The sequence below is a fragment of the Hyla sarda genome, chromosome 2 (genome assembly GCF_029499605.1).
Source record: "Hyla sarda isolate aHylSar1 chromosome 2, aHylSar1.hap1, whole genome shotgun sequence".
Classification (NCBI taxonomy): domain Eukaryota; kingdom Metazoa; phylum Chordata; class Amphibia; order Anura; family Hylidae; genus Hyla; species Hyla sarda.
In genome coordinates, this window is record NC_079190.1 from 359,980,708 (window position 1) to 359,995,034 (window position 14,327).

At 38.7% G+C, this 14,327-nt stretch overlaps 1 protein-coding gene across 1 annotated transcript; it reads left to right on the top strand.

The window, feature by feature from the left end:
- Window positions 1-787: 787 nt before the first annotated feature.
- Window positions 788-1,760, top strand: LOC130357474 (uncharacterized). Its single transcript, XM_056560169.1, has 2 exons — window positions 788-1,504; window positions 1,711-1,760. Exons 1-2 carry the CDS (start codon window positions 788-790, stop codon window positions 1,714-1,716), a joined length of 723 nt encoding a protein of 240 aa, XP_056416144.1. The 3' UTR covers window positions 1,717-1,760.
- Window positions 1,761-14,327: the final 12,567 nt, after the last annotated feature.

A 14,327-nucleotide genomic window follows, 5' to 3' on the forward strand; every position in this document is an offset into this window, starting at 1 on the left:
CGCAGGGACGTGGAACCCATTCTCTTTTTACATGTGGGGTCAAGTATTTACATTCTGACACCTTTACTCCCAGCACCTTAATTTTTGTTTTTTGCACTGTTTTCCCCTTTTCCTTTTATTGTATACACGTACATTTCTGTGTTGCACATTGCACCTTATATATTTTTATCTTTAAGGTTACATACATTTTGTTATGCTTTAAATTGAGTGTCACATTGCACGTATATATTTATATTTTTTAGCATAAGGTGTTTTTATGATCCATTGGTGATCAGTTGACCCCGACATTTACGTCTTCCCTCATTACAACTTGTTTACATCCTTTTCCCGTCCCTGCTATCCTTTGCATTTTCTAAGCTTATTTATTTACATATATATATACATATAAAATATATTTTTTTAAATAATTATACACATTATCAAATTGCGCTACTGATTATTATTTTTATGCATGTTATATAGCTATATATTGTTACTAACTTTTCTTGCTTGTGTATGATATATGTATTTTTTGTAAAATAAAATTATATTTATCAAATTCTATGGTAATTGATTTTTCAGATTAATATACTTTTTATTTATTTTATTATATACATTTTTTACTTTTGGTGGGTTTACCCTATACGCTGCAGTGGCGTATTTATAGGTTTTTTTAGTGGTTGTTCTGGGTTTTCCCCAATTTTATTCAGACCACAGTACATAGGACTTTTTTAGGTTGTTGTTGTTATACCCGTCTGGTAACACAGATTGGTCTTTGTTTTTCAGTCCTCACTGTGGTTTTCTTCTGATGGATTATAAGAGCAGAGATGCTATATGGCTAGAAAAAGCCCAGAATATTTTTACTATCGAATCTACACAAGGAACAGAATCATCTCATAAAATTGCCTTAAAGAAGAATATCAAAAATTTGATGCATAAACGTACTCGTATATGGTGGAATAAAGCCTTTTTACAGAAATACTTAGCCAGCGGATTATTACCGAGAGGCCTTCGAGTACAAGTCTTCCCGTCCTTTCCTATAGAGGATAATGAATTGAAAAATAAATGGGAGGAAGCATGTAATAAATGTTCACAGTCATTCCTGGAGTTATTAATTATACATAATAGCCAAACTCTGGAAATATTAGAGAAAGAGTTGGAAGATACACAGAAAACTTTTACAAAGGATTGCTCTAAAACAGAAGTAGAAACATTTAATAAAGAACTAAATGAGAACATGAATGGATGGGAGAAGGAAATACAGGAAGTAAAAAGTAAGAAATATCAAAGAGATTCAACAGATGCACAAACCAATAGAGTGTATAAATGGCGACAAAATCGAAACACCAATGGTACATTGAGACGAACATCCTCTGTCTCTTCAATTGCCTCTACGAGTACTGAGTCGGCTTCATCATCTACGTACAGACATCCCCATAGTAACAGGAAGAGAAAGTTTGAATATGGACAGAACATGAGGACACCTCAAAAAAGACGCCATCCGAGCTATAAGGAACAAAACCAGGTGAGTACCAAAGTGATTAATTTGTCTGATTACATACTTACTGAGGCACAAATTGATGTACTTAGTCTGGGGCTTACGTTTTGTCCTACTGCAAAATTTGATCAATTTACAGCTATAAAGGATTTGCAATTATTTGCTAGGAAATTAGTTTTTAAAAAAATCTTTCATGAACGACCAAATGCCTCACATCCTGATCTTTCTAGCAGAATTGACCAAGAAGCAGTCCGCTCCCTGATGGAACTCCTGGAGGAACAAGAACCCAAAGAGAAAGGTAAGTTTCCTGTGTCTTTGATTCCTAAATCGAAACATTTTCCACAACTTGCACAATTTCCTGAAATAGACTTGTTTGTTAAATTAGTGACGGAGGAATTTCGTAGGATTCCGGAAACTCGTCAAAAAGATAACTTATCTTATAACCAACGAAAGGCTTTACAAGAGATACAGTCTATGAAAGATGTTATTGTGAAACCCTCGGACAAAGGGGGCAACGTGGTCCTTTGGCCACGAATAATGTATGAAAAGGAAATGTTTCGTCAGCTGAGACAGTCAGATTGCTATAGGAGACTTACATATAACCCTACTACTTCCTTTGGTGCAGAATTACAGGGGATCCTTCAGAGAGCAGTAGAGCAAGGAATCATTTCATCGAAACAATCTGAGACATTACTATCTTCGGAACCTGCAGTGGCATCCATTTATCTATTACCGAAGGTGCATAAAAATAACCTGTGTCCTCCCGGCAGACCGATAGTCTCCGGATGTGGTAATCTGTGTGAACCTTTATGCCGCTTTATTGACTACTATCTATCTCCATTTGTAGAAACTCTTCCCTCATACTTGAAAGATACAAATGACGTTTTACGGAAACTGGACCATCTTCAATTGGAACCTGATATGATAATGGCAACATGTGATGTTGAGTCGTTGTATACGTCCATACGCCATAAAGATGGCATAGATGCGGTAAGATTTTTTCTTACGTCCAGCCCTCTTGACCCAGCATTGTGTGATTTTCTGATGACCTCTCTCGAATATGTATTGTCACACAACTACTTTACCTTCAAAGATGCCCTCTACCTACAGCTCCAGGGCACGGCGATGGGGGCGGCTTGTGCGCCCTCATATGCCAACCTGTTCCTGGGGCTGTGGGAGAGGGGCATCTTTCAAACTGATCCAGTACCAGGTATCGAAAAGATACACTTTTGGGGACGTTATATAGATGACGTCCTGCTGATATGGCAGGGGTCATCAATGGAACTTGAGGAACTTATTCAGAGGTTAAACCAGAACAATTTGAATATCAAACTGACGTCCAATATTGGGGGCCCCCATACAGAATTTTTAGATATAAAAATTTCAATGGATAATGAGGGCTTTTTATCCACAGACCTATTTCGGAAGTCTACATCTGCAAATACCATACTGCATGCAAGATCAGGACACCCTAAGCACCTTATATCCAATATCCCTACGGGTCAATATTTGAGGGCAAGACGTATCTGCTCAAATGAATATCATTTTGAAAACCAAGCACAGGACCTGAAGGTACGTTTTCAAGAAAGGGGCTACAACAACACATGTATCGATAAGGCATATAGAAGAGCAAAAAATAGCAATCGTACACATCTGTTACAGGGGAAGACGAAACACGAGAAGAATCACTCTGATAATGTCCGGTTCATCACGAATTATCATTCTCATACATCGAATATGCTAAAAGCCATGGAGAAATATTGGCCATTACTTAGGACGGATCAGGTACTCTCGGGGTATATTTCCAACAAACCAACTGCAACATACAGGAGAGCGAAAAATATTAAGGACACCTTGGTACATAGTCATTATCTTGGATGAAATCCTCCTTCTACTTTGTTTGGGTCGAAGGTACCAAAACCGAAGTGGGGCACTACAACATGTGGTCAATGTGTAGCATGTTCGAATGTTGAAAAATGCACCACTTTTGAAAATGCTAGTGGCACAAGAAGTTTTAAAATAACGCATCACATTGACTGCACTACCAAAGGTGTAATATACTCTGCTATCTGCCCGTGTGGCAAAATCTATGTAGGGCTCACTACTCGTGAATTCCGTAGAAGAATACGGGAGCATGTACTCGACATAAAATCTGCTAAAAATGGTCCTGATCCTTTCTATCAGAAAACTTTGGCAAGACATTTTAAAGAGTACCACAATAGTGACCCCTCTCTGTTACGTTTTAAGGGAATAGATCGAGTATACGTTGGAGTCCGTGGGGGGGATTGGAAAAAACGTCTCGCTCAAAAAGAATGCAGATGGATCGAAGTCTTGGGCACCAAAGTACCAGCTGGACTAAATGAGATTAACAGTTTTGCATCTTACCTGTAAGTAGAAATCCTTCTTTTCTCTTTCTTTTCACTTTTCTTGCATTAATTCGTCTTTTTGTATTAGTTTCTATTTTTGGTATATATATATATATATATATATTTTTTTTTTCTTATTTGTATTTCTTCATATATGTATAGATTTTTTCTTTATATATATTTTTATGCTATATCGATTGATTATTAGTTCTACGCACATGCGTGTAATACAATATATACATATATATGCATCTATGTATAGTTATTATTATTATTATTATTATTATTATTATTATTATTATTATTATCATTATTATTATCATTTCATTGTGGCAGTTTTTATTTTCAATTTCATTTTCATAATTATTAATTATTATCTTTTATTATTTTTTATCATTCTTTTCTCAATTAATTAATTAATACTTTTTTTAATTGTCTTTGTTCATACATATTTTATTTATATATTTTTATTTTATTTTTTCTTTTGTAATGTGCGCTTTTTGTGGTGTTGTTAATCATTGTCATGTATGTTATTAATTTTGTCTTTTTCTTTATTTTATTATTATTTTTTTCAGGAATACCATCTGGCCTATTTTTCTTCCTTTTTCTTCTACCTCGTCTTCCCCTTTTTTCGTTTGATTGATTTTCCTTTTTGGTTTCCTTTTTGGTCTCGTTTTCACCATATTCACATTCACACTAATTTATTAACCATTTGTATGTGTAATATTGATCCATAGATATGGATGCAATTACTGCACCCATGTACATGGACATTACACTATGTGTGTTCACTCTTATGTACATACATTTACTCTGTCTTATTTTTTATTTATTTATTTCTTATATTATTTTTTATGGGGGCCCCCTATCTCTATGTATTTATGTATATTTTACTTATTTTCTATTATATTTTTTTTATTTATTTTTTATCACCATTTATGTTTTATTGTTTTTTCTTATTTTATCCTTTTATGTATGTGTATATATATATTTTTTTGATATTTAATCATATTGGATAATCATGTTTATTCTTCATCTACATTATATTTTATTTGATTTCACTCACATTTTTATTGTGAGTTCACCATGTATGAATTATATGTATATATATATTTTTTCATATATATATTCTTTCACTCAATCACCCATTACCTGCACTAAGCCATCACTATATTTATTATGCTCGGTTTTTCCCTTTTCTCTTTTTCTTTTCCTTGGCCAGTTTTTAATTTTAAATTCTTAATTATATATCTATTCTATGAATTATGGTCCAGTTTCAGCTTTCTATTATCTATTCTGTTTAGAATGATATATTATATTGAATTAACCATTTGATTCCGCTGCTCTTAATGCGCAGTGTAGATTACGGACGCCATTTTTTCAGAGCCTCTGTTCCTTTTATTATTCCCTGTGTAGATATACATCCATAGGAATGGCGTCGGGCGCCATTTTTTTGTAGCCGTCACTCACGATGCGCAGTATAGACAATGGACGCCATTTTCTCAGAGCCTCTGTTTCTCCTACTACATATATATATAAATCTTTTCCATGCAGACGCGCATGCGCAGGAACGATGTCGGGTGCCATTTTGGTGTAGCCCGGACGTTCCTTTTGACACTAGAGATCTTTGGCGTTGTAGGTCATTTCCGGTAGTTAGCTGAGGCGCTTCCTGACACCACAGGTGTGTTAATAGTTCTTTATTGAATACCCTATATATCCTTGCTGCTATTCAGTATATGCATACTCCTTGACAAAGCCGGTCACGGTGAAACGCGTTGGAGGCGATCGCAGGGACGTGGAACCCATTCTCTTTTTACATGTGGGGTCAAGTATTTACATTCTGACACCTTTACTCCCAGCACCTTAATTTTAGTTTTTTGCACTGTTTTCCCCTTTTCCTTTTATTGTATACACGTACATTTCTGTGTTGCACATTGCACCTTATATATTTTTATCTTTAAGGTTACATACATTTTGTTATGCTTTAAATTGAGTGTCACATTGCACGTATATATTTATATTTTTTAGCATAAGGTGTTTTTATGATCCATTGGTGATCAGTTGACCCCGACATTTACGTCTTCCCTCATTACAACTTGTTTACATCCTTTTCCCGTCCCTGCTATCCTTTGCATTTTTTAAGCTTATTTATTTACATATATATATACATATAAAATATATTTTTTTAAATAATTATACACATTATCAAATTGCGCTAATGATTATTATTTTTATGTATGTTATATAGCTATATATTGTTACTAACTTTTCTTGCTTGTGTATGATATATGTATTTTTTGTAAAATAAAATTATATTTATCAAATTCTATGGTAATTGATTTTTCAGATTAATATACTTTTTATTTATTTTATTATATACATCTTTTACTTTTGGTGGGTTTACCCTATACGCTGCAGTGGCGTATTTATAGGTTTTTTTATGTTCTACACCCATGTAGAGACTCCTGAAATAGCCATTTTAATAGAAATTTGGATCAAGCCTATTTTTTTTTTCAGAAAATTCGATGAATTGGCCGAATCAAATTTTTGAAAAATTCGCCCATCTCTAGGGGAGAGTGCGTGGGCCAAGGGGGGAGGGTGTGTGTGGGGGGCGTGAAGGGGCAAGAGGGGTTAAAAGGGCTAGATACCAGATGGGGACATACAACATACCAACAAAGGAGAGGGATTATGGTGAAGATGACTGTAATTAGTCTCTCAAGGCCAAAAAGTGGGAAGCAGTGTTGTTTTCCTGAGGATAAGCACACCATGGGGTCCAAATTTTATTAAATTTAGTGGAGTTCTTACGGTGCTTATAGACAAGATATTCATAATCAACAACTGTGTTCACCAGGGATTTCCAGCTAGAAGTCATTGCAGCCCTGGGTGCCATCCAACGCAAGGCTATGGCCTTACGAGCAAGAAACAGTGACTCCCTGAGAAAGACAAGTTCACAGTGTTCCTCATCAAGAAGACCCAAATTACATAATTTAAGATCTAGTGGTATGGGGCGACACTGTTCAACATCCAGCCAAAAGTCATGGATGACCGAGCAAAACCACATCATGTGTATATAATCTGATCTAGAGGCTCCACAGCGATGGCAAAGCAAAGTATCATCTAGAAAATACTGAAACAGTCTAAACCGTGTCCCGTCAAACACGTCATCCAAGGTAAGTTTTCTGTGGGACCTAAGAAACTGTGGATCCAAGGCAGCAGAGAAGTGAGGTAGCAGAGGGTCAGACCACAACTGCCTATCCAGGATAACATTAGAGTATGCAAGTAGCTTCTTTGCCGCCTTTCAAATGTGAGCGACCAGCTTGTGCAGAGGTAACCATGAGCCACATAATCCCATCCTGCCCTCCAGAACCGGCCACAAGTGTATAAGACTCAGGTAATATGTTAGGTGATGTCCACCATTTGGGAAAGCACCTGTATGCACCCAATATCGGAGATATCTGAGTTGACCCACCAAATAATACAAATATAAATCAGGGAGGGACATGCCGCCCTGTGACCTAGAATGCTGCAATATAGAGAGTTTAAGCTTAGATCTGTTATTACTCCATATAAAACTTGTGAAGAGGGCATGTAGTTGTTTAAAGAATGCAACAAGTACAGGAGCTGAGGCGTGTTCAAGCATGTACAGGCATTTGGGAAGGATCACCATCTTAACAAGATTGATCCGGCCTGCCTCAGAAAACAGCAAGGCCGCCCACACACTAAATTTCTTTCGAATAAAGGAGAGAAGGGGCAATATGTTCATTTGGTGGTCATTCTCAAAGGCACGGTTAATCTGAATACCAAAATAGTTAAAGTCAGACACCACTCTCAACCCCACCATCATCATCATTCTAGATATCAGGCCATAAGGGCATAAAAAACGATTTACCCCAGCTTATCCTGAGAGTAATCCACAAAGCTATTGATAAAGGAGATACCGATCGGTAGAGACTAATCCGGATCCTCCATATACAAAATCATACTGTCAGCGTACAGGCCTACCCTATCCTCCCTTGAGCAAACACAAATCCCAACATAAGTAGGGTGAATCTGCAAGGCAAGAGGCTAAGTTGCCAGAGCAAAGAGTAAGGGAGACATAGGGAAGCCTGCCACGTGACCCTAGCTAATGAAAAGTAGAAAGACAGAGCACCATTAACCGCAATCCGAGCCCTCAGCGAACTATATAAAATGGAAATTACCTTATTAAGCCTGGTAGCCTAGTAGCTAACATTTAGGTGAGTATTTTAAAGTCTAGATTGAGGAGTGAAATAGGGTGGAAGGAGCCACAAACAAGTCAAACAAGTCAAACAAATCAGTTAGCCTACCCGCAGCAAAAGTTGCCTTGTACATAGACAACAGACACGGAGCCAGCTGCTCTACATACTGTTGATATATCTCCACTGGAAGGCCATTGGGGCCCAGCGACTTTCCTCTCGTTAAGGCACCAATGGCATCAGTCAGTTCCTCTATAGTAAATCCAGCAAAAAGAGAAATCACTACCACGTAAGTCCTAATATAGAAGCACATACAACCCCCTTTATTCATGCACTGCTACCGCAGCTTGAGGAAAATCCATGCGAGTGGTGCTCAATTCCGGTATAGGGTGGCTGAGTAAATCCAAACAATGAAGGAGGAATGAATGGCTACTCACTCTATTCCACAGTGTCTTTGTTCAATAGATCAGGTGCAATAGACAAGCAGGCACAATCGTGTTTGGATTTCCTCTATAGTAAAGTCCAGTTCCAAGAGGGCGCTACTGTCAGAGGAGAGTCTAGGAAAGGCAATGGAATCAAGAAAGGAGGACAAAGCAGCATTAGAAGATGTGGCTCAAGAAGAGTACAGGCCAGCATAAAACCTAGCAAATCTCTGAACAATCTGAGTTCCTAGTCAGAAATGTCCCGTCAGTGTCTCGTATACGTAAAAAAGCAGGGATTGTGAGTTCTGACTAATCAGACAAGCCAGTAGCTTACTAGACTAATTCCCAATCTTGAAGGACAGATGTCTATTAAAAAATTGTTTGCGAGACGCCTTTTCCTGTAGACAATGGAGGTACTGTCACCCCGCAAGCAGCCATGCGTCCTTATGTGTGTCAGTTGGGTCTCCCACATACCTCTGTTCCAGCTGCGAACACCGCTCCGCCAAATCGTTCTCCTCCTGCACTGCCTCCCACTTGAGAAAAGAAATGACAGATCGTAAGAACCCACGCAAGAACGCCTTAGCCGTCTCCCAAACCACTAAGGGAGCCTCTGAATCTCAGCAGATTTATGAGCAGACATAAACATCTGTTGCTGAATCGGAATACCATCATGAGGGCCAAATAAAGACAACCAGTATGGGTTAAAGCACCAGCAGCGTAAAACTGGGGAGCCCTGCAAATCCAGAGTAAGCAATAGAGGAGAGTAATCTGACACTTCACGGGTAACATAAGCCATAGCTCTAACCTGAATAACCTAGCATGAAATCGATCCTTGATAGAAAATCATGGCCAGTGACATGACAGGAGTATGTACACAATTGTGGATACAAGTGTCTATAAATATCCACCCATCCTAATTCAGAGAGGAGAGCCGCCAACGGGGTAGGGGACGACCAAGAGACCGAGGCAGATCCACATCTATCTAAATGGGGGTCAAGGACAGTATTAAAGTCACCCATGCAGAGGACTCTACCATCAGGGAAGGATGTGGCAAACACAGCTGCCAGGTGAAGCACCGTAAGGGAACCTGTAGATGCCCAAGAGTACATAAGGTAAATTGTCAATCAAAGCAAAAATAAAGACGCAACGCCCATCAGGGTCTACTTGGGTTTGGCGCACCTCCCATTTCAGTGATTTGTGTACCAGGAAGGAGACGCCTCTAGAAAAAGTAGCAGCATGAATGTAAAGTCCACTGCACCCGGGGTGATGCAGCCAACGGGTGGAGTCAAGTGTCAGGTATGTCTTTTGCAGGCAAACAATAGTGGGAGTGTACTTACGCATAGTAGCTTGGCCCGTGGAATGCTTACATGGGCAGGCCAGACCCCGCACATTCCAAGAAAGGCACTTCAAGGTAGCCATGGGTGTATCCAAAGATAGGCGCTAAAGGAGAAACAATATAAAAAGAAAATGGAGAGGAAATGCAACCCATCCAGTAAAAAAATTTGAAAGGTGACATATTGGTAGCCGAAACTTATAATGAACACACAATGAAGCAGGGACCACCATAGCTCAGATAGACATAAAAATAGAAATGCACGGCAGTATAAAGAAAAACAAGTGCTTCAATCATCCATCCAACCCCCCCCCCCCCCAAACCACAGAACCCCAGTAAACAGAGAATACTATTTTCAAAATCATCTGCCTTTTCTTTCTATTGTGAAGCTGTTGCGAAGGTAGTAGTTTACTGATAATAGGAAGATTAAAGGAAAGGAATAATAGAGGTAAATGTAGCTTATAACAAAGGAACGGAGTGTTACCTCCAGATCTGACTGGTGTGTTTTATAGTCTGTAGCCACAAAGATATATAGGTCAGCATATGAGCTGCACAATAATTGTCTACATAGTCATTTAACCTTAATTGTGATGACTAGGCAACGGGTTTAGAAAATCACCAGTGTTTAGTACCTACCAGGAGTTTTCCAAGCTTTCAGCTTGACAAAGTGCCTTGTGGCATGAAACAGTTGTTGCTCCAGTCTCGGTCCATGTCCGTGTCTGCCAATTTTATGTTATGGATTCTGAATTTCTGACAGTTTTTACTGGTGATATGGTAATTACCACTTTGCATTTTTATTTTATTTTTTTGGACAGTTGAGCACCACCAATTTTCACTGAACGAGTTTTCTATTGGAATATCACACTCTGTTCCAATAAATTGGACCAGAAGATTGATGAGCCTGCTAAACTTGTCTTTATACATTGTTGGTGATATGTTTTTAAAAAGGTACTCCGTTGAAAAACATATCTTTTTTAAATCAACTGGTGAAAGTTAAACATATTTGTAAATTACTTCTAAAAAGCTCAACCCTTCCAGATCAGCTGCTGTATGCTCCAGAGGAAGTTATTTTATTTTTATATTTATTTTCTGCCTGACCATAGTGCTCTCTGCTGACACCACTGTCCGTGTCAGGAACTGTCAAGAGTAGGGAAAATTTGCTAGGGGGATTTCCTCAAGCTCTGGACAGTTCCTGACATGGACAGAGGTGTCAGCAGAGAGCACTGTGGTCAGACAGAAAAAAAATTAAAAAGAAAATAACTTCCTCTGAAGCATACAGCAGCTGATAAGTAGTGGAAGGGTTAAGATTTCTAAATACAGTAGAAGTCATTTACAAATCTGTTTAACTTTCTGGCACCAGTTGATTTATAAAAAAAAAATGATTTCCACCAAAGTACATCTTTAAACTTTGATATTGTGGTGCTGAAGGAGTAAATTAATCAATAAGAGGTATGTAGGTGTTAGGCACACTGGAAACAAGCAATGGTGAGGCTGGTGCGATAAGTCAGCAGCCTGGTGGAAATAGCAGAAGACACAACACAATCATGTTAAACAATCAGTAGCAGAAAGCAGCTCCAGCTTTCCAGCAGGGGGTGTTAGTCAGCAGGGGATTCAGCCCAGCAAAGGTTAAACTGCTTAAAGGTAAAGATGCAGCAGAGCTCATTAACAAGGTCAACCGTCTGGGTCATTCACAGAATGATCAACATGGTACACGAGGGTAAGACTGAATAATATTTCCAGTAAACATGAACAGGTCAGATGCCAAATAGCAGATCAGGAAAAGCACACACTTGCTAGGGCAGGGCCAAAATATTGCTGAGGCAACCTTAACTAGGTAATGCAAAGCAGTGATAGGTAAATGACAGATTAAAGATGCACACACTGGCCCTTTTAGGGGAAGACAGTGCATGAGCATAATCTCTAGAGGCCAGAATAGGAGCCCAGAACAGCCAGCATGGAAGTGGAGCAGCAATTACAGCCTGGCAGGAATAAGTGCAGAGACAAGCCACATGCCCGCAGGTACCAACTGTCGAAATTACAATGCAGATTCAGGCTCAAAGACCTGTACAGCCATGTCTTTTCTTTTTACTCTTAAAAACCTACTGACAGATCCGCTTTAAGGGTGCTTTCACACAGGCGGATTTATTTGCTGGTTTCCCGCTGCGCATTTGAATGGGGGCGGGCTCTTCTCAGCTGCCACAGACCCTACTGACTTCAATGGGGCTTGCGGCGGAAATTCCGCTGCGGAAAATCTGCTGCAGACAACCGCAAAGAACCTGCCTCCTTTCAAATACGCAGTGGGAAACCCGTCAATAAATCTGCCTGTGTGAACGTACCCTAACAATGCAATTTATTAGATGGAGGTAACATTATAAGGATGGCTCATAAAGCCATAGCTTAGTTTTTTTTATTATTATTATTTATTATTCAACAAGCTAACAAGCTGAGTTTGAGAATATCATAGTATCAGCTTCATAAACCAAGCAACAGCATCATGAATTAAGAATGTAAATATTATAAAAAATAATAAGGTGTTTCTAGAGAAGCTTAATTAATCAAAATTCCCCATATATAAATTAGCAGACCGGGGGGGGGGGGGGAGGGGGAGGCGAAACGCGTCCCCATTGCGGTCCTGCATTTCTGAATATAAAATGAGGAATCGAATTTTAACCCCTAAAGGACCCAGCCCATTTGGGCCTTAAGGATTTTTACGTCTTTGTTTTTTCCTCCTCGCTTTCAAAAAATCATAACTCTTTTATATTTTCATCCACAGTCTAGTATGAGGGCTTGTTTTTTGCGCGACCAATTGTCCATTGTAATGCCATCACTCACTTTACCATAAAATGTATGGCGCAACCAAAAAAAATACTATTTGTGTGGGGAAATTAAAAAGAAAACTGCAATTTTGCAAATTTTGGAAGGTTTCGTTTTCACGACGATCATTCATTCAAAGTACCACGATGCTGCCGAGTCCGTGATCTGCATTGATCACGGCATCTGAGGGGTTAATGGCGGACATCCGCGCGATCGCGGATGTCCACCATTACGGGCGGGTCCCTGTCCCTAGCAGCCGGGACCTGACACACATGACTCGAGCATCGCTCCAATTCTCGCAGTTATGCATAGGACGTAAATTTACGTCCTGGTGCGTTAAGTACCAGCTCACGAGGACGTACATTTACGTCCTGCATCGTTAAGGGGTTAAAACATTGCCCTGTACAATGAGTTGTTTTAGGGCCTGTGGCATAGAGGCATCAGTCGCTAGGATTTCATTCACAGAGGCTATACCTTGTATGTGGGGAATGTTACTATACAATGCGGATATGTATAGAGTTGCCCAGTAATAGGATTTCTCCCATTGAAAGCCTTGCAGTGAGCGTATCAGGTCTGGAGCATCTTTCAAATAAGATTCTAGTTTTATAACAAATTTTTGGATTTGTAAATCCACATATTGTGGGAGATTTGACGTTAAAGAATTAACTCCCACAATTATGGGACAACCAGGGGGGTTACTCACATCCTTATAGATCGGAAGATGGTAATAAATAGGTGTCATTGGATTTTTGATCTTAAGATAATTACTTTTGTTCTTTGTATGTACTCCTTCCATATACTCATCGTCTATCAACTTGTAAAATTTTACAATATATTGGGAGGTTGGGTGGGTCATTGCTGATTTTATGTGATTGGTTGCTGTCCCTCTATTTAATCTCTCACACAGTTTGATAAATCTGGGACATAGTTGGTAAAATAAATGATCATAAAAGTTAACGTTCAAGTTAAAAAAAATTATGAAAAAAAATTATCAAAAACATTTCACTAATTTGTCTGTCACAGATTCCAATTTAATTCCAATTAAAATGTCAATGAAAAATGTTTACGAAAAGAAAAATTAGGCAAGGATGGAAAAGAGGAAAGAATACCACTGTTATGTTCTCTGACAGTTTCTTGGTGGCATTACCAGCACTGTGGGTGTCAGAGAGAGTATTTAGCATGGCAGGTGGCGTCGTCACCTCTAAAAGAACAAGATCGTCCGCCAACAACATGGCAAAACTCACATTTGTTAACCCCTTCATGACCCAGAGGATTTTAATTAATGGCTTACGTTTTTTTCCTCCTCACCTCACCTAAGACCCATAACTTTTCTATTTTTCCACTGACAAAGTTGCAGTAGGGCTTATTTTGTTGGAGAACAAGTTATAAGCTTCATTGGCATGCTTTATTTTATCATATAATGTATTATGAAGCCAGGAAAAAATTATATTTTAGGCAAATTTTTTTTGAAGTATGGAAATGTGCAATTACATTTTTTGGAGGGGTCTGATGTGACCAAAAATCAGCAATTTTGGTGTTTGGAATTTTTTTTTGCATTTACGCTGTTGACCATGCAGGATCAGGGAAGTAATAATTGAATAGTTCTGACAATTATGGACTTGGCCATACCAATTATGTTTATAGAATTCGTGTTTTATTTGAAAAAAAAAAATTACATGCTCTCCCCCCCACCTTCCCTCA

Bases quoted from the DNA above. Each gene is read 5' to 3' on its own strand.
- LOC130357474 (XM_056560169.1), top strand. From the start codon at position 788: ATGGATTATAAGAGCAGAGATGCTATATGGCTAGAAAAAGCCCAGAAT.